The sequence below is a fragment of the Triticum urartu genome, chromosome 7, assembly GCF_003073215.2.
Source record: "Triticum urartu cultivar G1812 chromosome 7, Tu2.1, whole genome shotgun sequence".
Lineage (NCBI taxonomy): Eukaryota > Viridiplantae > Streptophyta > Magnoliopsida > Poales > Poaceae > Triticum > Triticum urartu.
Window position 1 is genome coordinate 219042778 of NC_053028.1, and position 21404 is coordinate 219064181.

The following is a 21404-nucleotide window of genomic DNA, read 5'->3' on the forward strand; positions in this document are numbered from 1 at the left end:
AATACCCTACTTCCTGCTTGATTGATCTTGATGATATGAGTATTACAAGAGTTGATCTACCACGAGATCGTAGAGGCTAAACCCTAGAAGCTAGCCTATGATTATGATTGTTGTCGTCCCATGGACTAAATCCTCCGGTTTATATAGACACCGGAGGGGGCTAGGGTTACACAGAGTCGGTTACAGAGAAGGAGATTTACATATCCGAATCACAAAGCTTGCCTTCCACGCAAAAGAGAGTCCTACCCAGACACGGGACCAAAACTTCAATCTTGTATCTTCATAGTACAACAGTCCAGCCAAAGTATATAGTCCGACTGTCTGAGGACCCCCTAATCCAGGACTCCCTCACCCCTCCCCCGTATATAAACGAGGGGAGGAGGGGGCCGGCCGGCCTCAAGGGGCGCGCCCCAAGGGGGGAATCCTACTCCTACTAGGAGTAGGTTCCCCCCTTTCCTAGTCCAACAAGGAGGGGGAGGAAGGAGGGGGCGCCGCCCCCACCCCTTGTCCAATTCGGACTGGGGGGCGCCACCTCCTGGCTGACCCTCTCTGCTCTAGGGACCATGGTGGACCATTAACTTCCCCGGGGGGTTTCGGTAACCCTCCCGCACTCTGGTTTTATCCGTAACTCTCCAGAACACTTCCGGTGTCCGAACAACATGGTCCAATATATCAATCTTTATGTCTCGACCATTTCGAGACTCCTCGTCATGTCCGTGATCTCATCCAGGACTCCTAAAAACCTTCGGTACATCAAATCACATAAACTCATAATATCAATCGTCATCGAATGTTAAGTGTGCGGACCTTACGGGTTCGAGAACTATGTAGACATGACCGAGACACTTCTCCGGTCAATAACCAACAATGGAACCTGGATGCTCATATTGGTTCCTACATATTCTACAAAGATCTTTATCGGTCAAACCGCACAACAACATACGTTGTTCCCTTTGTCATCGGTATGTTACTTGCCCGAGATTTGATCGTCGGTATCATCATACCTAGTTCAATCTCGTTACCGGCAAGTATCTTTACTCATTCCGAATGCATCATCCCGCAACTAACTCATTAGTCACATTGCTTGCAAGGCTTATAGTGTTGTGCATTACCGAGAGGGCCCAGAGATACCTCTCCGACAATTGGAGTGACAAATCCTAATCTCGATCTATGCCAACTCAACAAACACCATTGGAGACACCTGTTGAGCATCTTTATAATCACCCAGTTACGTTGTGACGTTTGATAGCACACTAAGTGTTCCTCCGGTATTCGGGAGTTGCATAATCTCATAGTCATAGGAACATGTATAAGTTATGGAGAAACAATAGCAATAAACTAAACGATCATAGTGCTAAGGTAGTGGATGGGTCTAGTCCATCACATCATTCTCTAATAATGTGATCCCGTTTATCAAATGACAACACATGTCTATGGCTAGGAAACTTAACCATTTTTTATTAACGAGCTTGTCTAGTAGAGGCATACTAGGGACACTTTGTTTGTCTATGTATTCACACATGTACTAAGTTTCCGGTTAATAAAATTCTAGCATCAATAATAAACATTTATCATGATATAAGGAAATATAAATAACAACTTTATTATTGCCTCTAGGGCATATTTCCTTCACATAGATCCCGCCACGACGCACTGCTTAGAATTGCACCAACTGACAGTTCCACCATTCAATAAAAACACGTATCGGTTTGTGACTTAGAGTCATCCGGATCGGTGTCAAAGCTTGCATCGACATAACCATTTACGACGAGCTCTTTGTCACCTCCATAAACGAGAAACATATCCTTAGTCTTTTTCAGGTATTTCAGGATGTTCTTAACCGCTGTGCAGTGATCCACTCCTGGATTAATTTGGTACTTCCCTGCTCAACTAATAGCAAGGAACACATCAGGTCTGGTACACAACATTGCATACATGATAGAACATATGGCTGAGGCATAGGGAATGACTTTCATTTTTCTCTCTATCTTCTGCAGTGGTCGGGCATTGAGTCTGACTCAACTACACACCTTGTAACATAGGCAAGAACCCTTTCTTTGCTTCATCCATTTTGAACTTCTTCAAAACTTGATCAAGGTATGTGCTTTGTGAAAGTCCAATTAAGCGTCTTGATCTATCTCTATAGATCTTGATGCCCAATATATAAGCAGCTTCACCGAGGTCTTTCATTGAAAAATTCTTATTCAAGTATCCTTTCATGCTATTCAGAAATTCAGTATCATTTCCGATCAATAATATGTCATCCACATATAATATCAGAAATGCTACAAAGCTCGCACTCACTTTCTTGTAAATACAGACTTCTCCAAAAGTCTGTATAAAACCATATGCTTTGATCACACTATCAAAGCATATATTCCTACTCTGAGATGCTTGCACCAGTCCATAAATGGATCGCTAGAGCTTGCACACTTTGTTAGCACCTTTTGGATCGACAAAACCTTCCGGTTGCATCATATACAACTCTTCTTTAAGATATCCATTAAGGAATGCAGTTTTGACATCCATTTGCCAGATTTCATAATCATAAAATGCGGCAATTACTAACATGATTCGGACGGACTTAAGCATAACTACAGGTGAGAAGGTCTCATCGTAGTCAATTCCTTGAACTTGTGAAAACCTTTTGTAACAAGTCGAGGTTTATAGACAGTAATATTACTGTCAGCGTCAGTCTTCTTCTTGAAGATCCATTTATTCTCTATGGCTTGCCGATCATCGGGCAAGTCAACCAAAGTCCACACTATGTTCTCATACATGGATCGCATCTCAGATTTCATGGCCTCTAGCCATTTCGCGGAATCTGGGCTCATCATCGCTTTCTCATAGGTCGTAGGTTCGTCATGGTCAAGTAACATGACTTCCAAAACAGGATTACCGTACCACTCTAGTGTGGATCTTACTCTAGTTGACCTACGAGGTTCGGTAGTAACTTGATTAGAAGTTTCATGATCATCATCATTAGCTTCCTCACTAATTGGTGTAGGAATCACTGGAACTGATTTCTGTGATGAACTACTTTCCAATAAGGGAGAAGGTACAGTTACCTCTTCAAGTTCTACTTTCGTACCACTCACTTCTTTCGAGAGAAACTCCTTCTCTAGAAAGGATCCATTCTTAGCAACTAATATCTTGCTTTCGGATTTGTGATAGAAGGTGTACCCAACAGTCTCCTTTGGGTATCCTATGAAGACACATTTCTCCGATTTGGGTTTGAGCTTATCAGGTTGAAGCTTTTTCACATAACCGTCGCGGCCCCAAACTTTAAGAAATGACAACTTGGGTTCCTTGCCAAACCACAGTTCATATGGTGTCATCTCAACCGATTTCGATGGTGCCCTGTTTAACATGAATGCAGCCGTCTCTAAAGCATAACCCCAAAACGAGCGGTATATCTGTAAGAGACATCATAGATCGCACCATATCTAATAAAGTGCGGTTATGACGTTCGGACACACCATTACTTTGTGGTGTTCCAGTTGACGTGAGTTGCGAAACTATTCCGGATTGTTTCAAATGAAGACCAAACTCATAACTCAAATATTCACCTCCACGATCAGATCATAGAAACTTAATTTTCTTGTTACAATGATTTTCCTCTTCACTCTGAAATTATTTGAACTTTTCAAATGTTTCGGACTTATGTTTCATCAAGTAGGTATACCCATATCTGCTCAAATCATCTGTGAAGGTCAGAAAATAACGATGCCCGCCATGAGCATCAACACTCATCAGACCGCATACACCAGTATGTATTATTTCCAATAAGTCTATTGCTTGTTCCATTGTTCCGAAGAACGGAGTCTTAGTCATCTTGCCCATGAGGCATGGTTCGCAAGCATCAAGTGATTCCAAAAGCCCATCAACATGGAGTTTATTCATGCGTTTTACACCAATATGACTTAAATGGCAGTACCACAAATAAGTTGCACTATCATTATTAAACTTATATCTTTTGGCTTCAATACTATGAATATGTGTATCAGTACTATCGAGATTCAATAAAAATAGACCACTCATCAAGGGTGCATAACCATAAAAGATATTACTCATATAAATAGAACAACCATTATTCTCTGATTTAAATGAATAACCGTCTCACATCAAACAAGATCTAGATATAATGTTCATGCTTAACGCTGGCACCAAATAACAACTATTCAGGTCTAATACTAATCCCGAAGGTAGATGTAGAGGTAGCGTGCCGACCGCGATCACATTGACTTTGGAACCATTTCCCACGAGCATCGTCACCTCGTCCTTAGCCAATCTTCGCTTAATCCATAGCCCCTGTTTCGAGTTGCAAATATGAGCAACAGAACCAATATCAAATCCCCAGGCGCTACTGCGAGCATTAGTAAGGTACAAATCTATAACATGTATATACCTTTCACTTTGCCATCCTTCTTATCCGGCCAATACTTGGGGCAGTTCCGCTTCAAGTGACCAGTCCCTTTGCGGTAGAAGCACTCAGTCTCAGGCTTAGGTCCAGACTTGGGCTTCTTCACTTGAGCAGCAACTTGTTTGCCGTTATTCTTGAAGTTCCCCTTCTTCCCTTTGCCCTTCTTCTTGAAACTAGTGGTCTTGTTGACCATCAAAACTTGATGCTCCTTCTTAATTTCTACCTCCGCAACTTTTAGCATTGAGAAGAGCTCGGGAATTGTCTTATCCATCCATTGCATATTATAGTTCGTCATGAAGCTTTTGTAGCTTGGTGGCAGTGATTGAAGAACTCTGTCAATGACACTATCATCAGGAAGATTAACTCCCAGTTGAGTCAAGTGGTTGTGGTACCCAGACATTCTGAGTATATGTTCACTGACAGAACTATTCTCCTCCATCTTGCAGCTATAGAACTTATTGGAGACTTCATATCTCTCAATTCGGGCATTTGCTTGAAATATTAACTTCAACTCCTGGAACATCTCACATGCTCCATGACGTTCAAAACGTCTTTGAAGTCGTGATTCTAAGCCGTAAAGCATGGCACACTAAACTATCGAGTAGTCATTAGCTTTGCTCTACCAGATGTTCACAACATCTGGTGTTGCTCCTGTAGCGGGCTTTGCACCTAGCGGTGCTTTCAGGACGTAATTCTTCTATGCAGCAATGAGGATAATCCTCCAGTTACGGACCCAGTCCATGTAGTTGCTACCATCATATTTCAACTTAGCTTTCTCTAGGAACGCATTAAAATTCAACGGAACAACAACACGGGCCATTAATCTACAACAACATAGACATGCAAATTACTATCAGGTACTAAGTTCATGATAAATTAAAGTTCAATTAATCATATTACTTAAGAACTCCCACTTAGATAGACATCCCTCTAGTCATCTAAATGATCACGTGATCCATATCAACTAAACCATGTCCGATCAACACGTGAGATGGAGTAGTTTTCAATTGTGAACATCACTGTGTTAATCATATCTACTATATGATTCACACTCGACCTTTCGGTCTCAGTGTTCCGAGGCCATATCTGCATATGTTAGGCTCGTCAAGTTTAACCCGAGTATTCTACTTATGCAAAACTGGCTTGCACCCGTTGTATGTGAACATCGAGCTTATCACACCCAATCATCACGTGGTGTCTCGGCACGACAAACTATAGCAACGGTGCATACTCAGGGAGAACACTTATACCTTGAAATTTAGTGAGAGATCATCTTATAATGCTACCGCCGTACTAAGCAAAAAAAGATGCATAAAAGATAAACATCACATGCAATCAATATAAGTGATATGATATGGCCATCATCATCTTGTGCCTTTGATCTCCATCTCCAAAGCACCGTCATGATCACCATCATCACCGGCTTGACACGTTGATCTCCATCGTAGCATCGTTGTCGTCTCGCCAACTATTTCTTCCACGACTATCGCTACCGCTTAGTGATAAAGTAAAGCAATTACATGGCGATTGCATTTCATACAATAAAGTGACAACCATATGGCTCCTGCCAGTTGCCGATAACTTTGTTACAAAACATGATCATCTCATACAACAATTTATATAATCACGTCTTGACCATATCACATCACAACATGCCCTGCAAAAACAAGTTAGACATCCTCTACTTTGTTGTTGCAAGCTTTACGTGGCGGCTACGGGCTTCTAGCAAGAACCGTTCTTACCTACGCATCAAAACCACAATGATTTTTCGTCAAGTGTGTTGTTTTAACCTTCAACAAGGACCAGTCGTAGTCACACTCGATTCAACTAAAGCTGGAGAAATAGTGACCCACTAGCCACTTGTGTGCGAAGCACGTCGGTAGAACCAGTCTCATGAATGCGGTCATGTAATGTCGGTCTGGGCCGCTCCATCCAACAATACCTCCGAATCAAAGTATGACATGCTGGTAAGCAGTATGACTATTATCGCCCACAACTCTTTATGTTCTACTCGTGCATATAATATCTACGCATAGACCTGGCTCGGATGCCACTGTTGGGGAATGCAGTATTTCAAAAAAATTCCCACGATCACGCAAGATATATCTAGGAGATGCATGGCAACGAGAGGGGAGAGTGTGTCTACGTACCCTCGTAGACCGAAAGCGGAAGCGTTGAGTAACGCGGTTGATGTAGTCGAACATCTTCGCGATCCAACTGATCAAGTACCGAACGCACGGCACCTCTGCGATCTGCACACGTTCAGCTCGGTGATGTCCCTCGAACTCTAGATCCAGCTGAGGCTGAGGGAGAGTTTTATCATTACGACGGCGTGTTGACGGTGATGATGAAGTTAGCGACGCAGGGCTTCGCCTAAGCACTACGACAATATGACCGAGGTGGAAAACTATGGAGGGGGGCACCACACACGGCTAAGAAATCAACTTGTCTGTCTATGGGGTGCCCCCTCCCTCGTATATAAACGAGGGGAGGAGGGGGCCGGCCGGCCTCAAGGGGCGCGCCCCAAGGGGGGAATCCTACTCCTACTAGGAGTAGGTTCCCCCCTTTCCTAGTCGAACAAGGAGGGGAAGGAAGGAGGAAGAGGAGAGAAGGAAGGAGGGGGGCGCTGCCCCCACCCCTTGTCCAATTCGGATTGGGGGCGCCACCTCCTGGCCGACCCTCTCTCCTCTAAGGCCCATGTTAGCCCATTAACTTCCTGGGGGGGTTCCGGTAACCCTCCGACACTCCGGTTTTATCCGAAACCATCCAGAACACTTCCGGTGTCCGAATAACATGGTCCTATATATCAATCTTTATGTATCGACCATTTTGATACTCCTCGTCATGTCCGTGATCTCATTCAGGACTCCGAACAACCTTCGATTCATCAAATCACATAACCCATAATAGAAATCGTCATCGAACGTTAAGCGTGCGGACCCTACGGGTTCGAGAACTATGTAGACATGACCGAGACACATCTCCAGTCAATAACCAATAGCGGAACCTGGATGCTCATATTGGTTCCTGCATATTCTAGGAAGATCTTTATCGGTCAAACTGCATAACAACATATGTTGTTCCCTTTGTCATCGGTATGTTACTTGCTCGAGATTCGATCGTCGGTATCATCATACCTAGTTCAATCTCGTTACCGACAGTCTCTTTACTCGTTCCGTAATGCATCATCCCTCAACTAACTCATTAGTCACATTTCTTGCAAGGCTTATAGTGATGTGCATTACCGAGAGGGCCCAGAGATACCTCTCCAACAATCGGAGTGACAAATCCTAATCTCGATCTATGCCAACTCAACAAACACCATCGGAGACACCTGTAGAGCATCTTTATAATCACCCAGTTACGTTGTGACGTTTGATAGCACACAAGGTGTTCCTCCAGTATTCGGGAGTTGCATAATCTCATAGTCATAGGAACATGTATAAGTCATGAAGAAATCAATAGCAATAAACTAAATGACCATAGTGCTAAGCTAACGGATGGGTCTAGTCCATCACATCATTCTCTAATGATGTGATCCCGTTCATCAAATGACAACACATGTCTATGACTAGGAAACTTAACCATCTTTGATTAACGAGCTAGTCAAGTAGAGCCATACTAGGGACACTCTGTTTGTCTATGTATTCACACATGTACTAAGTTTCCGGTTAATCCAAATCTAGCATGAATGATAAACATTTATCATGATATAAGGAAATATAAATAATAACTTTATTATTTCCTCTAGGGCATATTTCCTTCAAGACACCAACTAGCCACATGTGTGCGAAGCACGTCGGTAGAACTAGTCTCATGAATGCAGTCATGTAATGTCGGTCTGGGCCGCTTCATCCAACAATACCGCCTAATCAAAGTATGACATGCTGGTAAGCAGTATGATTATTATCGCCCACAACTCTTTGTGTTCTACTCGTGCATTTAACATCTACGCATAGACCTAGCTCTGATATCACTGTTGGGGAATGCAGTATTTCAAAAAAAAAATCCTACGATCACGTAAGATCTGTCTAAGATATGCGTAGCAACGAGAGGGGAGAGTGTGTCTACATACCCTTGTAAACCGAAAGCGGGACCGTCTAGTAACGCGGTTGATGTAGTTGAACGTCTTCGCGATCCAACCGATCAAATACCGAATGCACGACACCTCCGTGATCTGCACACGTTCAGCTCGGTGACGTTCCTCGTGCTCTTGATCCAGCTGAGGCCGAGGGTGAGTTCTGTCAGCAAGACGGCGTGTTGACGATGATGATGAAGTTACCGACGCAGGGCTTCGCCTAAGCACTACGACAATATGACCGAGGTGTAAAACTATGGAGGGGGCACCTGTAACGCCCCAGATATACTTTCCATATTTGTATCCAACTCTTGTCGTTTCCGGCGTTAACTTATATTTATTTCTCGGGTTCGGGTCTTCGTCTCCGTGTGTTGTTTTCGTTTTTTCATGCATCACATATCATGTCATCTCGTGCATTGCATTTGCATACATGTTCATCTCATGCATTTGAGCATTTTCTCCGTTGTCCGTTTTGCATTCCGGCGCTTCGTTCTCCTCCGGTGGTCATTTCTAGCTTTCTTTCGTGTGTGGGGATTAAACATTTCCGGATTGGACCGAGACTTGCCAGGCGGCCTTGGTTTACTACCGATAGACCGTCTGTCAAGTTTCGTATCATTTGGACTTCGTTTGATACTCCAACGGTTAACCGAGGGACCGAAAAGGCCTCATGTGTGTTGCAGCCCAACACCCCCCAAATTTGGCCCAAAACCCACCAAACTCTGCTCCATGTCCTAGAGCGTTCGATCACGATCGCGTGGGCGAAAACCGCACCTCATTTGGACTCTCCTAGCCCTACTTATGCCTATATATACCCCCTCCATTTTCGGATCTCGTCTTCCCCCTCGAACCCTAGCTCTAAAAAAAAAGAGATCGGATCCCGCGCGCCGCCGGACATTTCGTCCACCGACGGACGTGTCCGCTGCACCCGCCGCCGCCATGTGGCGCGCGCCCATTCGCCACCGCCTCGCGCCCACATCGCCGCCGACCGGCCCGCCAGGCCCGCGGGAAGCCCCCGCGGCCCAGCCACCTCGCCCCGCCGCCTGGTGCCCCGCGCCTCCTTCCGCCGCCGCCTCGCTCAACTCCGGCGTCGACGCCGCCATCGCCGCCCGCCGCCGACGTGCCTCACCGCCGCCCCCGCTCCAACTCCGGCGGGCGAGCCCGCCACGGCCACCGCCGCACTCGCCCGCGCCGCCTCCCCCGCCGGCCGGCCGCGCCCCTCACCGCCCCGGCCGTCTCCTCCTCCTCCGGCCGGCGTGCCGCGTCAAGTCCGGCAAGGATCCGGCGAGCTCGGATCTCCTCGCCTCGGTTCGCGTGCCCGCCGGTCAAACCCTAGATCTGGGTAGTTTTTTTTCACTAAGTCCCTAAACTTTTTCAGTCCATGATGCCCTGTTCGAGGCCCCGTAACTTTGCATCCGTAGCTCCGATTTGGGCATATAATATATCAAAATCTTCGTATCGATGAGTACATTATTTCATTCCATTGCATCATTTTCATTTGAGTTCATCTTGATGCCCAAAATGCTGTTAGAAGGAGGCTTCGTGAGTTAATTGTCAGATCTGCTAGTTCATCTTAGACTTTTGTCATTTTTGTCATGATTATTGTGTGCATGCTATGCCTGTGAGTCCTTCATATGTTTTGTTAAGCATTTTGTGTTCTTTATAGAGGTGCAACCCATGCATTTTTAGGATGTGTGTGGTGACTTGTGCAAGCTCGCAAAGAGAGGCACCCGGGAAATCTGTTTTCAGAGACTTAGTTGTTTTCACTAAGTCTGGGATATTTTAGTTCATGATGCCATATGTTCAGCTTGTTTCCTAATGATCCGTGCCTCTTTTGAGGATGATCAGTAAGGGGCTTTTGCTATTAATGTTATGCTCTATCCATCCATATCTTTATTTGAAATTATGGAGCACCATAGCTTGAGTCAATCGAGCTCTACTTTTGCTTCGTGGTGAATCTGGGCAGATCGTCAACTCGTTTGCGATTTTGCCGGCGTTGTTGTAGTTGATCCGTGCATGCTATGCCATTTTTATTGTCATTTCTAGCTTGTATTTTGTGCCTTCTTAATGGCTGTATGCTTGCCTTGCCATGACTTGCATCGTGGTGAGTGCATCGAGCTCGTTTACATGCCTTCGTGAGTTATATCTCAGCATGTCTCAGTTTTCACTAAGTCTGAAAACTGATTGTGTTTTAACTATGTTCGTGTGCCCGTTAATATATTTTGTGATCCCTTTTGGCCCCAGGTCACTTTGGGACTTTTATTAAGCTTTTTTAGTAGCTCCATGCCATGTTCTTACTTGTCATGTTCAGGTCATGTACCATGTTGTTTTGCTGCTCCGAAGAGAGCATCGTGATCTGAAATTACAGACTAGTGTTAATTTCACTAAGTCTGGAATCTGTTTTGCATTTGCGTTTTTGCCATGCTTGTTTGAACCTCTTAATGGATGAATTTTCCTATGGCTCAGTGCTAGTGTTTTGTTAAAAATCTTGTGTACATCACTTTCATGTATTTTGTTTTCATGTTTGGTGGTTGTAGCATGTTCATTTCGTTGCATTTAGATGCCTACTTGCTGTAAATCGCAGACCGGTGTCATATCTTAAAACGCTTGCCATTTCCAAACCGTAACTCCGATTCCAATGATCTTTATATCGTTTTCAAGCGATTTCATCCCCTCTATCCAGTGGCACCCTTGGAATTCCAAGTTGAGGCCAGGTTCATGCATTTCCTGTCATATCTTGCATTTTGCATCCCGCATAGCATATCATCATTTCATCTTATTGCTTGGTCTTGCACGTGGTTGATTGTATCCTTGTTGCTTGTTTGTCTTGTTGGGTAGAGCCGGGAGACGAGTTCGCTAACGAGGAGCCCGTTGAGTTTGCTTGTGAGGATCCAGTCGACTCTGACAACTGTGCAGGCAAGATGATCATACCCTCGAAATCACTATTATCTTTGCTATGCTAGTTTGCTCGCTCTTGCTATGCCAATGCTACGATGCCTACCTTTTGCTTGTCAGCCTCCCAATTGCCATGTCAAACCTCTAACCCACCATTGTCCTAGCAAACCGTTGATTGGCTATGTTACCGCTTTGCTCAGCCCCTCTTATAGCGTTGTTAGTTGCAGGTGAAGATTGGAGGCGTTCCTTGTTGGAACATTTATTTACTTGTTGGGATATCATTATATTGCTATGTTATCTTAATGCATCTATATATTTGGTAAAGAGTAGAAGGCTCGGCCTCTCTCCTAGTGTTTTGTTCCACTCTTGCCGCCCTAGTTTCCGTCATATCGGTGTTATGTTCCCGGATTTTGCGTTCCTTACGCGGTTGGGTTATAATGGGAACCCCTTGATATTTCGCCTTGATTAAAGCCTGTCCAGCAATGCCCAACCTTGGTTTTACCATTTGCCACCTAGCCTTTTCTTTCCCTTGGGTTCTGCAGACTCAAGGGTCATCTTATTTTTAACCCCCCCGGGCCAGTACTCCTCTGAGTGTTGGTCCAACCGAGTGATGTCCGGGGCTACCAGGGGCAACTCTGGGCTGGCCTACCCGTCGTCTTGCTCATCTGAGTGTGCCCTGAGAAAGAGATATGTGCAGCTCCTATCGGGATTTGTCGGCACATTCGGGCGGTGTTGTTGGACTTGTTTTAACCTGTCGAATTGTCTTGTTGTACCAGGTTACCGAGTCTGATCGGTGTGTCTCGGGTGGAGGTCTATTCCTTCGTTGACCGTGAGAGCTTGTCATGGGCTAAGTTGGGACTCCCCTGCAGGGATTGAACTTTCGAAAGCCGTGCCCGCGGTTATGGGCAGATGGAAATTTGTTAATATCCGGTTGTAGACAACGTAAACCTTAATTAATTAAAATGAATCAACTGAGTGTGTTACCGTGATGGCTTCTTTTCGGCGGAGTCCGGGAAGTGGACACAGTGTTGGAGTAATGCTTGCGCAGGTTGTTCCTTCTAGTTTCTCGCTCGCGCTTTGCCTCCTCTTCTCGCTCTCCTTTGCGAATAAGTTAGCCACCATATATGCTAGTCGCTTGCTGCAGCTCCACATATACTTGCCTTATCCTGTCCTATAAGCTTAAATAGTCTTGATCGCGTGGGTGCGAGATTGCTGAGTCCTTGTGGCTCACAAATACTATAATTCCAGATGCAGGTCCAGGTGATTCCGCTCCAGGTGACGAGTACGAGCTCAAGTGGGAGTTCGACGAGGACTCTCAGCGTTATTATGTTTCCTTTCCCGATGATCAGTAGTGGTGCCTAGTTGGGGTTCGATTCAGGGCCTTGTCGCATGTTGGGTTCTTTTCCATTTTGGCGCCGTAGTCGGGCCATGAGTGTTTGCTTGATGGATGTTATTTATGTACTCTGATGTGACGTGGCGAGTGTAAGCCAACTATGTTATCTCCCCCTTTTATTATGTATTACATGGGATGTTGTAATGATTGCCTGACTTGCGACATTGCTTTCAATGCGGTTATGTCTCTAAGTCGTGCCTCGACACGTGGGAGCTATAGCCGCATCGAGGGCGTTACAGCACCGCACACGGCTAAAGATCAACTTGTGTGTCTATGGGGTGCCCCACTCCCCCGTATATAAAGGAGAGGAGTAGGGGGCCGGCCGGCCACAAGGGGCGCACCCAAGGGGGAGAATCCTACTCCTAGTAGGAGTAGGTTCCCCCTTTCCTAGTCCAACTAGGAGAAGAAGGAAGGAGAGGGAGAGGGAAAGAGGAGCCGCGTCACCTCTCCTTGTCCTATTCGGACTCCCCTTGGGGGGTGCCACCTCCTGGCTGCCACCCTCTCTCTCCCCTAAGGCCCATAACTTCCCGGGGGGGTCCAGTAACCCTCTGGCACTCCGGTTTTATCGGAAACTATCCGGAACACTTTCGGCGTCCGAATAACATGCTCCAGTATATCAATCTTTATGTCTCAACCATTTCGAGACTCCTCGTCATGTCCATGATCACATCCGGGACTCCGAACAAACTTTGGTACATCAAATCACATAACTCACAATACATATCGTCATTGAACGTTAAGCGTGCGGACTCTACGGGTTCGAGAACTAAATAGACATGACCGAGACACATCTCTGGTCAATAACCAATAGCGAAACCTAGATGCTCATATTGGTTCCTACATATTCTACGAAGATCTTCATCGGTCAAACCACATAACAACATACGTTGTTCCCTTTGTCATCGGTATGTTACTTGCCCGAGATTCGATCGTCGGTATCATCATACCTAGTTCAATCTCGTTACCGACAAGTCTCTTTACTCGTTCTGTAATGCATCATCCCGCAACTAACTCATTAGTCACATTGCTTGCAAGGCTTATAGTGATGTGCATTACCGAGAGGGTCCAGAGATACCTCTCCAACAATCGGAGTGACAAATCCTAATCTCGATCTATGCCAACTCAACAAACACCATCGGAGACACCTGTAGAGCATCTTTATAATCACACAGTTACATTGTGACGTTTCATAACACACAAGGTGTTCCTCTGGTATTCGGGAGTTGCATAATCTCATAGTCATAGGAACATGTATAAGTCATGAAGAAAGCAATAGCAATAAACTAAGCGACCAAAGTGCTAAGCTAACGGATGGGTCTAGTCTATCACATTATTTTCTAATGATGTGATCCCGTTTATCAAATGACAACACATGTCCATGGCTGGGAAACTTAACCATCTTTGATTAACGAGCTAGTCAAATAGAGGCATACTAGAGACACTTTGTTTGTCTATGTATTCACACATGTACTAAGTTTCCGGTTAATACAATTCTAGCATGAATAATAAACATTTGTCATGATATAAGAAAATATAAATAACAATTTTATTATTGCCTTTAGGGCATATTTCCTTCACAGACCATATCATGTAGATGCTTATGTTGCTGCAGAAACATGCCAATGGAGATTCCGAACTCCCTGAGAACGCCTAACTCCTTTGCCATTTCTACTCATTAGTCGTACTGTTGTTTTCTACTCCCTCCGTTCCTAAATACTTGTCTTTCTAGGTATTTCAACAAGTGACTACATACGAAACAAAATGAGTGAATCTACACTCTAAAATATGTCTACATACATCCGTATGTAGTAGTCATTTGAAATGTCTAGAAAGACAAATATTTAAGAACGGATGGAGTATTTACTTTTATGTTATTTATTTTCAGTTCACTCTACACCTAAATAGCTATTTACTTCTGCCCTTACTTTGTATGTAGTCTACAATTATTTGCACGCACAAATCTATAAATCACTACAGGAGGCAATGTTCAATTGCTATGCTCCCTGTGGGTTCGATACTTCTACTTCAAAAAGTCTACAACTAAATTTTGCGTACTTGCAAGCCACCAATTCGTATATGTTTTCTTAAAGAAATCGAGCAGTGCTTTTTATATACATTCCTTGCGCGTGTTGTAGGGCGAGCGCGCAAGCACTTTACCCCGCTCGCATTAAGCGATATATAGACGCGCCTGGCGATCCGTCGCCCCAGGAGCTTGCACTATTACGGATCAGTGCTCACTCAGGAAAAAAAGTTACGGATCGGTGCAGACGGTCCATTGTACGAAGATCGAACACGTTGGGATTTTGGCCTTACTACGATGCTACCCATCAATCTGCTAGCGGCCCATTCGAGTTCCAAACAAGAAGGGGAAAACACTCGGTATAGTACTTCGCCGAGCGATCAAAGTACCAAAAGCTAAATGTGTTCCCCACTCGAGTGCAACCCCCACACATGTCCCGATGCTTTGATGCAACAAGTGTCACTCTCCCAAAATCATCAACTGATGAAACCGGTTTCATGCGAATCCAACCAACATGCCGACCAAGCTTTGAACAAAAAGACAAAAAGAATGGACCGCTAGCAGATTTGTTGGGGATGGCAAGTAAACACCGCGGGTAGACCAGCCTCTCACTCGCTCTAGCATATTTTGGCTAGCGGTATTTTGGGTTTTAGTTGATTATCTAGAAGGGTTTTTTTTCTAAAAAAAACATGAAGTTTTCTTTTGAAAAAATATGAATATTTTCTAAAAGAACATTTATAGAATTTTCAATGCAGTCATATTTTCAAAACAAAATAGAAATCCTAATATATATATATATATATATATATATATATATAGAAAATCTATTTAAGACCCAGGATGAAGAATAAGTTATTCCTCACCCTGTCAACCAACGGAGCCAGAAGTTTAATTGACTTGATCGCACTCGCACCTCCACCGCTCTCCTTTTTCTTACGGGATCCAACGCTCGCCGAAGTAAATTTTTGCCCCTTCAGAATGTCAGCCGATGTAATTTATTGTTTTGGTATACCTGTGAACAGTTATTATTTTAGTCGTGGGCTCATGGCGTTTCTAATTGCGGGTGGTAGCGGCCGGAGGTCTCGGCCGCGAGCGGCCGATCGGTATGGGTGGCTTCGGTGGCGGCAGCAGGGCGGAGAAGAGTGGACGTAGCGTAGTGGCGGCCTCTCGGCTGTGTGCGGTGGGGTGAGGCCCTCGTCTCCGTGCGGCTCGGCGGCTGGCCTGGTGCCCTCGTCGGCCGGCGGCATCCAGCGTCTGCGGCAGACCAAGACGGTATGCTCGGGCAGTCCAGCCATGAGCAGTGACTCCACATGGCCACAAGTCCACGGCTGGCCTCCTCACCGTCTTGCATCATCAACATACATGTCACACTGGTATGAAAAATTCAGTTTTGCTCAATCTGGTAACAGATCTCCACCTGATTCTCTCTTTTTGAAATTTTTATAGAGCAGATCTAGATCTACGGTTAACTAATCAATACTATAGTGTGGAAGGATACAAATTAACGGGTGGTGAATAAATATCTCAAGTAGGCATGTTCACAGCATTCACTTTATTTAGTTTCAGCTAACCAGGCAGCGAGCTAATGTATTATTCTTGAGTTTGCCGCTTGGAAATTTTTTATTCACAGCTTCTACATTTATAACATGCTAATGACGAGTTAGCTCCAATAGTCGCCACACAGATTATTGGATAAACCAAAAATTGTATGAAACAAGTTTAAAAGTAAATAAATTCAAGTGCACTTCTTTTCAGAAAATCAGTGGTAGCTAGTAATAGCTGAATTTGAGAACATGGGTACAAGTCTGCAAGGTAGTGTTATAATTAACCTCCTTTTTCCCCTTTGGTCATGTCACTAGCCACTACTTACAGAGCAAGGTATCTATCTATGTAAAAAAAATCGGCTGCAAATCTGTATAAGAAAATTCAGCAGGTTTACTTAAATCTGTTAGCAATACTAAGAGATGGTAGACATTTCAGGTGTTTTGAGGCTGGCCATTGATTTGGCTTTGCTGAAGTCTGCTTGTCAGGATGGTTAAGAACTTTGAGGTGAGGTGGTGAGTGCCCTTTGGTTATTAATATAATAGTAATGTGTAAGGTATACAATTGTCAAATCCTTTCTACGGATTGCAGCAGGTTCCAACCTTTCAAAGGAAGAGAATCTTATTGTAAAGATCACTAGTAGTTGCTTCATTTACAATTTAGCAGTGATGAAGGCAGGATTTATGTGGTTCCTTTGCCCTATCACGTAACTGATGCTGACTTGGTCACATAACAGATAACTGCCTACTAGAGATTAAAAAATTCTTCGGTTTCAATGTTGTGATTCATGTCTGTTCAGAAGAAATTATGAATTGAAGTGCCCCAGCCCTGACTACAGCTGCAAGTGTACTCACACACGTTGTTATCATGCATGCCCGTATAGACTATCCATCGACAAATGTTTATGTTCCGTACAAATTAAGACAACATTATTTGGTTCATCTGATTCCTCTTCTTGACAATAACCAAAATCTCTACATCTGTGTAACGGAAGACTTATACTGTTGTCTTATACTATACCCCTTGTCAAGATAATAGAGTTTTTGGTTATTGTTCTATGCTTACTCCTTTTTATGTGCAGGCTCTTATCAGCAAGTTCCTCGGCAAGTTCACATCAACAGTTAGGCTAAGCTGTGGGAGCTATGGTTGGTACCAATTGGTCTTGCTAGTTTTAATTAGGTAAATTTCTTCTATTAACAGAAAAGAATATCTCTTTGTATCATTGTAACATTTCACTTTTTCTGGAATGAAGAGGATAATTTGTCAGAACAAATTTTGTAAGAGTTTCAAGATATTTTTCTTGAGTTATGTCATATGTTTTCTCTTCATTGTGCAGTTGGCCATTGACATGGTTGGGGAAGCTTCCAGATGAGGTCCTTCTCAGATCTCTACTGGTGTTGTTGCCTTGTAGGCAGGGGGTGAAACAGGGTGTGTTTACCATTTCAGAATCACTACTCGCTTCATATCTTCCCCTCCGTTGACCATATGCTGATATGAAGAAAGGCAGTGCTAACAAAAGCGATATGATCATATGAAGTTGGCTTTGACACCATTATGTTGTTTCCGTAAAATTCTTTTATCAGTGTATACTAGTATACCATGTGTATTTTTTTTGCAAGGGGGGTATACCATGTGTTTACCAGAATTATCTTTGACTTGAATTGTATATACAATTAGCTTCACATGTAATTAATAGTTACTCCTATATACAACGATTGTGTACTCAGGCCAACTCTAGTCGATCTCCTAAAAATGGAGGAGCAAAACGGTAGAGTAAACTTAGTGAAGTATTTTTATTCCACTAAGTTTTGGTCGGACCTAGCCGAACTCCTAAATTAAGTGGAGTAAAAGCAAATTTTCATAAGTTCAACATAGATTCGATTTAAACAAACTTCTAAACCAAAATTCGACACATAATGTACATAAGAATCTGCCGAAACATAGTCTAGGCCACCGGTGAAATCCCACCGCCCATGGAGTCCGCCCATGTGCCGTCATCGCCGCACCGCCACTCTTCAATGTCAAAGTCGTCGGCAGCGCTGCCGTCCTTGTCGTCCGAGAGGACAATGACCTCCTTGTCGGCCGTGCATTTCGCCTCCATGAAGATCTTGCGCTCCCCCTCCACCACCTCGGGGTACCGGCGGCGATGGAGGGGACGTCGGGGAACGGTGGGGGAGTCGCTGGCTGCGGGGATTCGAGAGGAGGAGATGCAGAGGAGGAAGGAAATTTTTTTACTCGGTCGCTCAGCGATGGAGTAAATATAGGCGCTGGATACACCATGGAGGAAAAGTTATCCTCCTCTATGGATTTTAGGAGTTCGCTAGGTCAGATTAGATGAGTAAAACCTGAGTTTTGCTCCTCTAACTGGTTTTAGGGCATTGGCTAGAGTTGTCCTTAGCTCACGTAGTACTAAATTTATCTTATTTCTTGCATGACTTTATATTTTATATGCACGGCAGGCTATTTGCGGTGCATTTGGCTGTGCCATGATTTTCCAGGCCTAAGCCTTGTGTTTTTCTTGCATATGCAGTCAAGATGACAATTATTACAGAAACATCAGAACATGCCATTACTTGGTGATGATTTGTCGGCATAAGGTATTTTAGGTTCAATTGGTGGACCAAAGAGAATTCTTGCAATAAGGTTTACGTCAGAGTTCCTACTTTACGTGGCTTTCGAAATTCTGTACATCAGTGTTTCTTAAATAGATTAGTGCTGGCGCACCTGGGCTGACTAGTTACGTGAGCTATTTTTCCTTACGGGAGAGTTTGGGAACCTTACGATGCTGGTTGGAATCCTATAGGTTCCCAGAAATCTTACGGCGGTGGTTGGAGTTCTTGGGTTCCTATAGATATCTTCGGACGGTAGTATTCTTTTCTTACGGGAGAGTTTGAAAATCTTACGGCGTCGGTAGCTGACAACAGAATTGGTTTGTGAAGAGGGTGTGGTCGATGCACCAGATGGATGGGGTGAGGAATAACAATTTTTCACCCAGATGGACGGTAGTAATTTTATGTTCCGTAAGTTTTGTTTTATTTCCGACGTAAAAAGAGACCGTAAGAAAATATATAATCATCGTAAAAAATATTTTATGTTATGTAAAATTACAAACGTAAAAACATAGTCTAAAATACACATAAACTACAAAAAAATGTCTTATGATCTATATTTTTATTTTCTTATGTCAAATTTTACGTAGTGAATCAAAGGAACGTAACTATTTGAATTCCAAACGTAATTTAATTATGAAATGATCGTAAGATTACTTCGGATGAAGAATAACTTATTATGCATCATGGGTGATGAATAGTAACAAAACAACAACAAATCAAGCCATACCCTTCTGAAGATTTTCAAAACCAGAAAAACTGGGAATTGGACTCTAGCTAAATTGATTGTGCCAGCATCAGAACCAAATTGCTCGCTTGCTTCTCGTGCGATTGGTCGGCATTTTGCCACAATGAGGGACAAATATGAAAAGCGGACGACTTCGATTACTGGAATGGTGTGAGTCATAGAGTGGGCTATTTGGGCTCAGTTACTGGATTGGTACTTTTGTCATTCATATATGTGAAAGCTAATAATTTTGGACGCATGATTCTGCCCGTGTTATGTCTCGCCTACTGCGGGATAGAAGCACCGCCTGCTCGCTAGAGCGATTCCTGAAAGGCGCGTGTTAGGGATCAGCTGGTTGATTTGCGTCTGTTAAGAAATAATTTATGTGATCAATTGTATGGAAGGGATGTCTCTCAGGAGACGTCTGTTGGGAAAGAGGTGTTTCTCCAACACATTCCTTCAGGCTGTATATAAGTGGGTCTCCCACATTGCAATGGATTAAGAGCATCTCCAACAGGCGCGCCAAACTAGCGCCGCGCCGCAAAATCCCCTCTTTTAGCGCGCGCAACCGGAAGAGCTGCTCCAGCGGGCGCGCGAAAACCGCGTGCGCGGCATACGTAGTCCAGCGCGCGGGCCGAAACGCAATCGCGTGCCGCTTATTTGCTGCGTCCGCTCCTGCGCGCTGGACTCTCGCGCACTCGCTCGCACCTCCCACCCCTCTCCAACCGCGCCACCGCCGCCGACCGCGCCACCCGGCGACCGTTCCGGCGCTTCCCCGGCCTATCCCCGCCCCGCGCGCGCTTTCTCCGGCCCCCCTCCAGGCCCGCCGCCCCGCGCGCGTGCTGGCCCGCCGACGAACAGCGCCCGCGCGCTCGCTGCCGCTCGGCGCCCGCTAGGTGTTCGACAAAACACCTAGAAGGTATGTATTGCTCAAAAGCCATGAATTTCGTGCATGTTGATTGTAGTTTTTTATTTATAGCATAGTATTCAACATTGTAGATGAGTTCGTCGTATGATTCTTCCGAAGAAGAATTTGATATGGAAGAGAAGGAGGATCTTGCAATGATCCTAGCTATGCATATTAATAAAAAACCGAAACACGGTGGTTCGGTTATGGGTCGGCAAAAAATTTGGAGGGATAGGATCGATGCCCACAACAGATTGATCAGGCATTATTTTGCGGAGAATCCCACATACCCCGAGTCGTATTTCCGTCGCCGGTTTAGGATGAGCACTGAGTTGTTCAGGCGCATTGCAGAGAAACTAGCGAGCCATGACCGCTTTTTTCAGCAAAGGAGGAATGCCGCCGGAGAGCTCGGGCATAGCAACTTTCAGAAGGTGACAGCCGCTTTGCGTATGTTGGCATACGGTATATCGGCTGATCTAGTTGATGATCACTTTGCTATGAGTGAGAGCCAAGCTATCATGTGTGTCAAGCGCTTCGCAGTCGGAATTGTGCAAGTGTTTGGCGAGGAGTATTTGAGATCTCCCACCGCTGAAGACGTCGCAAGGCTTTTGGCGATGAACAAAGCTCGCGGTTTTCCTGGCATGCTTGGCTCAATAGATTGCATGCATTGGAGTTGGAAGAATTGTCCAAAGGCATGGCATGGGCAATTCCACGGCCAAAAAAAGGGTTTCACTATAATCCTTGAAGCGGTGGCCGATCAAGAGACTTGAATTTGGCATGCATTCTTTGGAATGTCTGGATCTTTGAATGACA

At 44.5% G+C, this 21404-nt stretch overlaps 1 protein-coding gene across 5 annotated transcripts; it reads left to right on the top strand.

Moving 5' to 3' along the window:
- Nucleotides 1-15679: 15679 nt before the first annotated feature.
- On the top strand, nucleotides 15680-18085 carry LOC125520737. 5 transcript variants are annotated; one of them, XR_007288802.1, is made up of 4 exons: nucleotides 15772-16179; nucleotides 16787-16855; nucleotides 17430-17527; nucleotides 17685-18085. XR_007288802.1 is itself a non-coding variant. In XM_048685736.1 (3 exons), exons 1-3 carry the CDS (start codon nucleotides 16117-16119, stop codon nucleotides 17827-17829), a joined length of 306 nt encoding a protein of 101 aa, XP_048541693.1. In that variant the 5' UTR covers nucleotides 15774-16116; the 3' UTR covers nucleotides 17830-18085. The 5 variants fall into 5 exon arrangements, 2 of the variants coding, with proteins under 2 accessions (XP_048541693.1, XP_048541694.1); XR_007288803.1 differs by adding an exon at nucleotides 15680-15763 and having other exon boundaries at nucleotides 15877-17527; XR_007288804.1 differs by having other exon boundaries at nucleotides 15770-16863.
- Nucleotides 18086-21404: the final 3319 nt, after the last annotated feature.